General features: G+C 35.5%; 1 protein-coding gene across 1 annotated transcript; it reads right to left on the reverse strand.

The window, feature by feature from the left end:
• Positions 1 to 3656: 3656 nt before the first annotated feature.
• SYT4 (synaptotagmin 4) lies at positions 3657 to 11376 on the reverse strand. Its single transcript, XM_004422486.3, has 4 exons — positions 11248 to 11376; positions 7491 to 8305; positions 5653 to 5773; positions 3657 to 4306 (listed from the first exon to the last, which is right to left on the reverse strand). Exons 1-4 carry the CDS (start codon positions 11279 to 11281, stop codon positions 3999 to 4001), a joined length of 1278 nt encoding a protein of 425 aa, XP_004422543.1. The 5' UTR covers positions 11282 to 11376; the 3' UTR covers positions 3657 to 3998.
• Positions 11377 to 12153: the final 777 nt, after the last annotated feature.

Raw genomic sequence — 12153 nt, forward strand, 5'->3', positions numbered from 1 at the left:
GCCTCTTCCAATCCCAAGCAAACACTGATCTGCTTTTTATCACCGCAGATTAGTTTGCATTTTCTAATGTTTTCTATAAGTAAAATCAAACGTTATACACCCTACATTTTGGGGGGAATGTCTGGTTTCCTTTACTCAGCATAATTATTGTAAGTTTCATATATGTTGTTGCACGTATCAACGGTTCATTCATTTTTATTGTTGAGCAGTATTCCATGGTGAGGATTTAACACTATTTATTTATCCATTCACCTGTTGATGAACATTTGGGTCGATTCCAATTTTTGGCTATTATACATAACGCTGCTATGAAAATTCATGTACAAGTCTTTGTATAAACATATGCTTTTATTTCTTTTAGATCAATACCTAGGAGTGGAATGGATATGGTGGGTGTATATTTATCTAAGAAACAACTTTTTTCCCGAAACAAGTGCACATTTTACATTCCCACCAGCAGTGTAGGAGAGATCCAGTTCCTCCAAATCCTCAGCAATGGGCGCTATGTTTAGACTTTTCAATTTCAGCCATTCTGATAGGTGTGTAGTGGTATCTCGCTGTGGTTTAAATTAGCATTTCCCTAATGACTAATTCTCTTGGAAAATCTCCTCATTGTCTCTGGTTGCTTATGGTAGGTAGGCATCCTTAAAATATATTTGAGCAGTGAAGCGTAATGATCAATTCACTATCATACCTGTGCACATTCTTGATACAATTAATATGATTTGAAACAAAACTATAATGGCAGCATGACCTAGTCACGTTTTATTTACAAAGTCATTTTTCCAAATGTGGTAACACAAAATACCTGTACACAGACTGATGCTATAAGAAACGGCCAGTCCTCCCAGTGATGAATCCTATTGTTCCCATTTTCCTTGGCTGATGTCTGATGGGAACATTGCAGATATCCTGAGTTTTTTCCCTGCTTTTTAAGAAGAAATAAGACTTCCATTTCCACACCATTTTACTAACTAAATCTATCCAGTGAAAAGATATAGGAAAAATGAAAAAGAAAAGAAAAGATGGTAATATAAAATAGGTAATAAAAGAGACTAAAATGAGAAATAATATCATAAAAGAGAAAAAAGGAAGAGTAAACAAACAATGGTGATGGAAGGTAATGAAAAAAATTAAATAAAATATGGAAACGTCAATACAATGTAAAAAAAATTCAAACAATACGGGCATGAGCCTTTAAGAAACTAACAGAGCCAATTGATGGGGATCCCTAGAGGAGAGTGGTGTGGTATAGAGGGAAGAGTGCAGGATGCAATGAAATCCCTTCACTTATTACCCATAAGTACTTGAGTCAATTGCCTAAGCTCCTTGAATTTCAGGTTTTGCTTCTGTATAATAAGCATAGTAATATTTGTCCCAGATGATTGTTATGAGGATTAAACAAAATAAAATAAGACATATGGAAGATCTTGGTTCTGAGTCACTAAAGTTCCCTAATCTATGCCAGGAGATCTATTAGAGGAACTTGAGTTTAGATAGAAATAAGAGAAGCCTTATTACAGAGTCTGTTGCTAGAAAGTTGGCATTGAAATGGGTTGGGCAAAAGCAGCAATTTATTGATGTGTTACAAATATGGTCTTACAAACATCATACAGAGCTGGCACGAAAGAACAGACACCACCTCATACACCATGCTTCCTTTCAAATCACTTCTATTGAGTTACAACATCAGAACAAGTCAGTTACTGAGTTACACAGTCCTTCAAACATGAACACCTCCCCATTTGGGTGGTTATATTGGCTAATCAGACAAACAACTAATTTACATGTTTAATACAGTGCAGGATTTGTAACAGAATTTAAGATATTCACACTGATATTGTAATACATTAGAAAACGGTACAATTTTCAGCAGATGATGGGATTACATATGTCCCTGCCTGTTTCAACTTTCTACTTTTTCTTCTTTCTTTTCTTAAAAGCAGTTGCAAATAGTTTTACTCAACTTTTCACACTCAAAAACACTGTAAACTTTAAAAACTAAAAACTATTTACAAATTGTTCATTGTAATTTTAAAAGTATCTGTTGTTGGTTCTGTTGTTCCACTTAAAAAAAAATCATCCTCCTCCCACAACCATCCTTCACTTGGTACCACCATTAACTTTTGGCTGTTGTGAAGGATACTTAGAGCTGACTTCTCACAACTTTTCAGAGCTGCAAAATATATTATATTTCATGGCTCAGGACACCAAATATACATCATAAAAAGGCCATTTGACTTCCCCACCACACACTGACTACAATTCATGTCATGTTGCTTTCACAGAAATGCTGAGTGGACCAAGATACTGTGAGGTGACTTTGTGGTGGAATGAAGACAATGATGGAGAATATTCTTTTTTAATCCCAAAGTCATCTTAAAGCACAAAAAAGAGGTTGGTTTCCATTTTTGTACATACAGAATGTAAAACTTTTTTTTTTACATTAGGCATAGGCATAAAAAGCACGTATAAGTTGTTTTGAAAATGCATTGTCATAGAATTTACAAACACTGAGATATCAAACACATTCTCAAAAACTGCTAAAGTACTGACACAAAACCTGACTCAAAATGTAAGTTTTTCAGTAGACTTCATTTCTAACTTGCATATTTAATAATTCAACTGTACCCGAGTTTCACTCATACTTTTCTAAAAACTCATATATAGTGACATTACCTCAAGTGAATTCTTTCCAAATGATCCCAGGGCTCTGCTTTACTCTATCAAGTTCTTATTGAATTTCAGAGTCCTAGCACTTTAAAACAGTACAGAATACAAGTCTATAAACTGTTCCACAGACAACAGCTCAAGACAAATTAACCAAGAAGAAGATAGGGAAACATACTTTGTTGTGTTAATTTGACAGCCTAAATATATTTTGTGTGAACATGTGTAAATTATATTAGGCTTGTTGTATAACTATTTTTCTATTCTCATTACTTTGTTGGTTTAAGTAATGTTTTCTATTTGGTAATGGTTAAAACTTCAGTCTTTTTTGTTTGTTTCTTTTCAAATAGTAGCTTAGCCCTTTCTGGGGGAAAACAAGCTGAATGAATATTTACTTAGCCATGCCCTTTCTGTATACAAGGGGTAGCCCTGAACATAAACTTGCATACTATACATATCTCCTATAAGAAAACTGCATTTCTAACTGGGTTTCTAGCTGAAGTTTATTTCTTTACCCACTAGCTAATTCAACAACTTCCACAAAGGTAAATAGGGCTTTCTTAGACCACACTGATGCTTGTTACAGGCAATGAATAATTCAAGTCTGTGGTTCTTTTGTGAGATATTTTACAACATTTTAACTCACATATAACCTAAGGGGGGAGAAAAATCATACTTCAGCCACAGTGTTCTCAACTCAGCCCTTTGATAAAATGGTTTCTCAGCTTGTTCACTGTCTTTTTGAAACAAACCTGTTACTCCTCTTATGATAAAATTGTATCAAATAATTACAAACCAAAAAGAAATGACCATATACTTTTATATGCAGGACAACCATTTGCACATGACATGATTAATAGAAACAAACTAGAGAACACTTCTTTATCTTTGGATTTAAAGAAAAATAGACGTCCCCATTTGAAGAAAAATGGATGAATTTTCATAAGAGAGGGCATGTTTTTCATTTCTAAATCCTAACACTCACTTTGACTTCCAAAGACATAATCCAATGAGATCGTCATCACTTAAACCACCTCCATAACCGGGGATTGCAGTGCAGTGTTTATAAAATGCTTGGTTACCCTTATTTATATCACTGGTAACCTGCAGGGAAAATCAAATATCTTATGAAAATTCATCCAACTTCTCTAATAAAGGGGGAAATTGTCATGATACACATTTACAGTTACTTTCTGGTCTGCTAATTCAATCCATTTCTAACAAAAAAAAGTAGCTTGCTGTCACAAGCTTGCAATCACATGTTGGAAAGAAAGAAAATTGCTCCTTGCCTGGCAAAAATTATTAAGTTCCAACTCATGGCTAGGATGCTACCCATCACAGAGCATATGCCACTTGGCGATTTGTCTCCTGGGATAGTCACAGATCTCCTTCCAGTGCTCTCCACCGGTTCCTTCTGCTGCTGCTCCCAGGACCAACCGCCCAATCACTTCATTTCGGGATCCCCTTTCGGAATCCAAAACCAGAAACTCAACGCTTATCTCTTCAAGACCCTCACAAGGAATATCAAAGACAAACAGTTCATTGAACACTGCGTTGGGGGTGCATTTCTTCACATGAGTCTTCTTTTTGGAGATTCTCTTTTTGGCATGGTACAGGTTCACTTTAACATAGGGATCTGCGATGATAAACAACAGACATTACAAGGACAGAAGCTGGCTGAGGAGCTGATCTCAAGATAACGGTGCCCTCAGAGATTTCTGCATGCCAATAAAATGTGATTACAGTGAAAACAAGTCAGAACAAAGTGAAAATATGGATAAAGCTTGGCTTCTCTATTGTCAACAAATTGAAAATAAGTAAGAATGTGCAACATAAGAGAAAACAGCTCTAAGCCAGAGGATGGCAAAGGAGCTATAATGGCAGGAGGAAGAGATAACATAAAGGGGAAGAAAATAGAAGATTCTAATGACCCATTCTGATTACTAACGTTAGACAACATCTAACCTTACTAAGTTGTATGACTTTGGATGTGTCTCTCTACCTCTCTGTGCTTGGGCTGGGTTTTCTGTTGAATAGGCATTTAGAATCACAACGGCAATGCCTTTTTTGGCTTTAACTTTTCTGTGCTTCTTTAATCATCTGCTGGATTTGCTTTCTGTTTCCCAGTGTTGACCTTCCCTATGTCTCCTATAGTGTATGGATTTTAGGATCATGCCACTTGATCACACATTTAATTACATTATTTTTTGCTATTTTTCTGGTTGCAGCATATAAGTTAATTTTAGCTTCCTATGCTAAACCTTTAACACCATGTGTTCAACTTCCATTATCGAGTTATAATAATAAAACTAGATATTAAATGAAGTAGATCTTTCTAGTCCTCACAATCCCCATCAACATAAGTATTGTTACATTCAGTTTGTATAGAGTTTAAGAAACATACCTAAGGTTACTATGCTAAGAAATGGAACGGTTAGGATTTGAACTCAGACCATTTAAACCCACAAGTCATGTGTTATTTCTCATCATGCTATATAACAAGGTATTATTATTTTAATAACATTAGTCACAAAACTAAAAGCTAATTCTTAAAGCAGATACATACGGAATTAAAGGAAATATAATAAAACATAATCACAGTGTAAGGGTAGGCAGGCTCATTTAAAATACTAAAATTAAGAACTCTTCTCCCAAACCTTAACTTTGCTTCCATTGCTGTATTTTTGGCAATGGCCTCTCACTTCTGCATTTATCACTACTTTCTGCTTCAACCCCATCCAGTCGGACACCTACCATGTACTAGCTTTGGCTAAGATCTTAGAACTATGTAGTTTTCTTCTTCTTGCTAATGGCATTGCTCCCGTTAATGTTTTATTAAATGAGAAACAGAAAAACAATCACATCACTTGTGATTGTGAATAAAAGGTAAACGAAAATCATGACTATGTTAGCTGTTCACTATTTTGCCCAATGTATTACTCACTTATACACTGAGCCCGAGTTTTTCTGAAGCGTTCTTACCTGAAAGTCCAGACACATCAGATTTAGGCAGATGTCGAGCTTTTAAAACGACCACAGTGAGAGTGTTTGTGGCAGACTGATAGCAGAGAGAGATCAGTAACTCACCCCGTCCTGAAGACTTCTAAACAAAGAGAGATGTGGTATAAATATTTTTATTATTTTTTAGTTTTAAAAGTTGCACTTGACATTACATTTTAAATCAATATAATCGTATAGTTACTTAAATGTAGTTTTCTCACTTATTTTTATTTGAATATCCTAAGGAATCCAAGAACAGCTATAAGCTTTTCTCAGGTACCATCACCTCCTAAAAACAACTGCCTGCCATCTTGTGGTCCTTTTAGGTACTACAGAACGTTAAAATTTGTAATGAGTTAGCCACACCCACTACTACAAACATTTAAGAGGATATTTAGAGTGCAGCCTACACAGAGGTATTTTAGTTTTTGCTTTTTAATTAAATCTCTGCTTTTTGAAGTTATTAATAGTAATAAAAATTTTCTAATTATTTGAATGGATCTTTATAGGTCAAAATGACTCAAGTTTGATTTGATTTCAGATTCTTTAGCACTGATATTGGAATTTGAACTCAGACCAACTGAAATTTATTCTGACTTCCACTACTCTCCTGGCACAGAGGGCTGATGGAGTTAAAATTTTGTGACGCCAGCCCCCACCCAAAGTCTTTATTTAATCCAAGAAATGAATTAAGTATTGGAGAGAATTGACTCAATTTTTAATGCTTTGTTTTTGGACAAGATTATAGGATTTTTCTTTGTTTGCTACTTAGTTTTTACTGTATCTGTACTTTAAAGACATTAGGTAAGATGACCAAGAACTCATAGTACAAATTGTAATGGAAAGTAACAAAATGTAAACTTAGGGCTTGATTATAACCAAGAATGATGGCTGACCAGAGATCCTAAATCTTCAATATATATTTTTACAAAAGCTGACATGGGGTAACTGTATAAATAAGTGCTCTAAGAAGAATAAGAGTAGGGAACAGATCTTTATTCCCACTGTGCCACTAAGCAGCCAGGTGTTTCAAACAAGCTACTTAATGTTTCTGGACTGTGACTTTCATTAATTTCAACAAAGAGACAAAGGTGAGTATACGGTCAAAATGAGCTTTATGGTATTCTATAAAGTTATGCCTTATAGACAAAGCTACTCTGAAATAGTACCATTGGAATCAACTGAGTTCTGTATTTAAAGTGAAGATAGGATTAAATTTGATTAATGGATGACTTATCATTTTCTAATAATCCAAGAACTACAGCAGTACTATAACTACAAAGGCAGAGTAAATCACTTCCTATTGTACAAGATAAAGATGGACATTTATTATTCAAAATAATGTGATGTCTCCTCCTTGAAAAGCAATTCTATGAAAAGTCAATACAACTTCCAAATCCTCAGGGTGAATTGATTTAATTTTAAATTTCAATTTCAGATTCAATTATGCTGACCTTGAAACATCTTTGTTAACTTGCTTATGAATAAGAAACATTTGCCTGCATTTTAGTTTAAGTGGCAGTCATTCAAAATACTTATGATAGAAATTAACAAAAATATTTATATACATGGTATTTAAATATCCATAAAGGATGCCTATTTATTTTATATTACTAAAATACTTTAAGCATTTCAGTTCTGAGATTTATTTCCTTTCATCTACTCTACTCTCTTGCTCCCCATTTGATTATGATTAATAATAATTAAACATAGTAAAGATGATATGTACAAAATTTATCATTTTAATGAAAATCCCCTAGATACAGAAAAGCTACATAAAAGATTGTTTATAAATACTTTAAGCACTAAAAAGGAATTACCCTAACATTTCTCTTGATAATCTCTCTGTTCATTAACGTTTTTCCATCAGTTAATTCAATGCCTGCAAGAGGAATAAGGACTTCTCCAATGATATCATCTCTTGAAAATCTGTCAAAACTCAAGACTGTGAAGTGCAAGGCCAACTCTTGGATCTGAGTGTAGGGGATCCCATAGAATGTAAAGGTCTCATCAAAAGCTGGATCCAAGGTCTTCCTCAGAACTCTGGTTTTCACTTTATGCTTCTTCTCTGGGAGGATCGTCATTTTGATGTATGGGTCAGAGGTCATCGACTGCTCATCCATGGCCGGCAAGCCACGGGCTTCCTTGATATTTACCACGAATGCTTTCTTCTCAAAGTTGTACTCTAAGGAAAAGAAGAGGGTTCCCAGCTGCTCTTGTTTTTCTTCTGAAGAAAGGGAAGTGCTAGACTTTAAGCTATCAGGGGAAATTGCCTCTTTTCCCCCTTCTGAAAAGAGCTTTGGGGTCACATTCTCCAGATCAGAAGGGCTGCCAGCTTTGACATTTGTTTTGGGAAAATTGCCATTGAGATCTCTCTTCTCAAGGTCAAGGTGCAATGAATTCTTTGGCACAGCTGGGTTATTCTTTACTTCATTTTTGTCATCTGCTCCAAACTTCTTTTTGCTATTTAGGTTTTCAGGGTAAATATCAACTCCCTTTAGCACATGCACAAATTTATATGGAGGAGTCTTGTTAGACTTCGATGATTTTCTCTGACAGCAGATCCATGCAAACAGAGAGACTGTGAAGACCAGGCCAAATGCACTGAAGATCCCCACCACTGTGGGGATTTCATCTGAAAAATCAAATGACCAATAACATACATTAAAGGAGCAGAGTTGGAGATATGAACCTATTTGAAAAGTATACTAGAGCTGGCAATTGCTGTAGGTTGCACAGAGTGAATTACTTTCTGACTGGTCTGGGTATGAGTTATGTCCACATTTCACATCACCTTCAAGAATAAACATATCCCCTGGGTGACACACATAAAAAATATACAGTATGATGAAAACTTCTTTATTTCAGTAGTTTTTCATAAATAAAATGAAAAGATGAAACTGGGCCTGGATTGGGGATGGGGGGATGTTAAACGACCCTGACCTACCTCTGTTTTCTCAGAGGATGTGCGTCAACTACAGCATGATAGGTCAGTACTAATTACATTACGTGTTCATTGACATTTTGAGGCTTTCCAGAAGCATCAATTCTTACTGACTATAAAACTCTAAATGCACATTCTTCAAATACTGAGAGATTCTGTATTCTTAGTAGTTCTTTATTCATCCAGGATTCAAGCAGCAAACATCTAGGGACTCAGTGGTTTGGGTAATTTTAAGAAATAGTGGAACATTATCTGCCGTTGTCACAAACATTAGTAATTTCCATCCAAATTATGAAACGGTAGTAAAAGAAATGTACATTTATTAGGGAAAAAAAGAACAAAAAGAGATGAACACCCGGATGTTAACATTATACAACTTATAACACTATAAACTCCTTGTATACCCACCTAAAATTCCTCAAACAACATTGAATTATCTAAAGTACAAATTAATTCCACCTAAGTAGGATAAAAACCAAACAATGGTTATAAGTTAATCATCATTTCTACATATGTAATGAGAAGAGTGAGTATAGATAATTTAGAGTTCAATTTTATCCATACCTAGTATTTTCCTAGCACATTTCCATATGGCAAATGGTAATCAAAGTGAAATTGGCATTCTTTCCTTGAACGAGGGCACATTAAATTACTGACATTAGGTAACATTGATTATGAATAAAGCTTACCATGTTCCATATGCAAGCATATTTCTTCAGCAAATGATTAGTAACACTGTAAGTAAAAGCAGTATTGCTATATCTGAACACAGTGCATCAATTGAGTCAATGTTTAATATAATCAAAATAAATATAACTAATGTAATATCACCTGCATTTAGTTTCATTCCAATCTGTTTTTTTTAACCCAAATAGTAAATAATAAAGTTAAAAGTCCCAGTCAGGAAAGGGTTAAATCTTGTTTAAATAACCCCTAGAAGAACAATCTTTTGTTACTCCCCTTCCCCATCCCCCCAAATCTTCTGCCTATCTACCTCGTAATCACAAAACTGAACTCAAAGAATATAAGATTAAGAAATGGCAAATAAGAGCAGAAGTATCTAAGAAGATTTTAAAAAAGCAAAAAAAAAATAAAACGACAAGAAAAATTCTGTAATTTAATTATATCAAGAAGCTGAATCATATAGAGATGAAAAATAAACCTTTGAATTCCCCAAATAGAAAAAGCAGTGAATACTATCGAAAAACAATAAGGCAAGAGCTAAAGATAATCAGCTAAACTTAGCATCAGCTTTTCAGTTTTTCCTTCTATTCAAGTCTTTGTGGGGGAAAAAAAATCCCCTCCTGGACTCTCTGATAATCCAAGCCATGGAGCAAAAGCAAAGTCATGAACTAAGGCAATTCTTTAGCCAATGCAAGAAGAACAATAAAAGCAATAGAAAATGAGTTTTAAAAATAGACTGATGGCCCAAGCTACAAGATATTTTTCACTAGCACAGTCTGAAAATACCTCAGTATTAGAAAATTTCTGATTTTCAAATAAGAAATTGGGAATAAACTTCACAACAATATAAACTCAATCACTCAAATGGAAGGCTGTGAAACTCATTTCTGAAAATAATATCACAAATTGTTTCTGTTTAATATTTATGTCAAATGGCAAAATATTCCCTATAACATGGAAAGACTCAACTACTCCCTATGTATTCTCTACTGATAAGATCTTAAGCTTTTGAGAGCAAAGATCTCAGTCATTTCACTCAATTTAATAATAATTATCATGCACTTATAGATATCATTCCTTATTCACAAACTTCTATAAAATTCCTTGATTTTTTTTTTGAATACTTGTAAAGTAAGTAAAACTCTGATCTCTTGCCTTTGGAGTATAATGGGACCTAAAAATACTACTTTTTTATTTGAAGAAGTACATCTGATTTTATTTACTCAAAGAGAGAAAGAGCAATGGTGCCAAAAATTTGGTATAGGAAAAGGGAAATTGAACTGGAAAATAGGAGTCCTAATTCTAGTTTCCAGTAGCTTTTAGCAAACTGTTTGACTTGCAACACTTCCCTCATCTCTCTAGGCTTTGGTTACCTCACCTTTGACATGAAATGGGCTAAGCTAGTTCATTTCCAATATCCCTTTAAGCCTAGCAACGTAGGATTCTGTGTCTGTCACCAGCAGCATATTTCAAGGATACAAGAAAAACATCCTTATGATACACTCTAATAAAACATACATCCCAAACCCCCAATATATAAGTTCTTTTATACCAAGATCAAACCCTTATGTAATCACAGAAACATTTGGCGTCCCCTAACAAGTTAAATACAGAATTACCTACAAATAAAAATCACCTACAGAATTAATGACAAGTAAACAACAGACCCCTTTTCCTTTACTCAGCGCGTGCTGCGTTTTACAGAGCTACCTGAACGTTTAGGAACTTCTTGGATGTAAAATCCCCCTAGCAGAAGGCAATTGTAAGGAGAAAGATACCAAGGAAGGGAGAAACAACAGAGATAAGCCACGATTGTCCATTTAATGTTCTCATTTTCCTTACAGATTAACTACCTAGGAAATCTATATTCAAAATCCCGCGGAAAAAACACAGTCCACGCCGGAGTATTCAAGGAACAAACGCAGTTATAAGTTGAGTAACTTGCTTACCAAATTCTTCCCGGCTGGGAGTGATCGGAGCCATTTTTTGCTGCGTGTTCTGTCCGAGGTGCTGAACGGAAAACTCCCCGGCTTGGTTCACTTGCCTGGATCTGAAGCGCCGGCTTTCCCGAGTGCTGAAAACAACAGCGCAGAGCCCAGGGGACCTGCGCCTGGAGCGGGGAGGAGGCAAAGAGGGAGGTCCACTCGCCCTAGCGCACTGATTTGCCACCCTGTTCCTGTTTTGGCTCTTCTGAGAAGCTCGTCTCCGAGACTCTAGACGTGGCTGAAACCCGAATTGACGCAATCCTGACGCTAGAGGGTTGAAATCAGCACTTGCCCCCCTCCCCTCTTCCCTGCAAGCCTCCCCTCTCCCCTTCCTTTTTTCTTCCTCCCTTCTCTCCTGAGGATTCAACACACACTCATCAATTATTTTAACTGTTGGACAACTGGAGAGTAGCTTTGCTGTTTTGCGGGGGCTCAGAGGCACATGGAGATGAGCCCCGAAACTCATCGCTGTCACTTCCTAATATGAAATCTTCTGACCATCAAGATCAGTAAAAATGTGTCTGTGCGTTATCAGAATAATGCGATTTACAGAGGTGATTCACGGGTAGAGTAAGAAGAGAGAAATTTCTGCATTAAATGACCCATTGTAAAATGCGAGAATATATTTCTGGCTTTCTAAATTTTTCTTCGATGTATTATACCTATGTTAGAAAAAAATTCACTGCACATTGATCCATTTGAAATAAGACAACAGTTTTCCCATTATAATTACTTATTTTCTCATACATTATTAGTTTAAACATTTTGCTGATATTGTTGCTCCATCTGTCTGTCGGCTCCCTTCCCTTTAATATCTGACATTTGACCAAAGTACTTAGGAACAGATGGGCGTAATCCCTTCTGTATTCA

Source organism: Ceratotherium simum, chromosome 14 (genome assembly GCF_057802395.1).
Source record: "Ceratotherium simum simum isolate JZ-2026a chromosome 14, ASM5780239v1, whole genome shotgun sequence".
Classification (NCBI taxonomy): domain Eukaryota; kingdom Metazoa; phylum Chordata; class Mammalia; order Perissodactyla; family Rhinocerotidae; genus Ceratotherium; species Ceratotherium simum.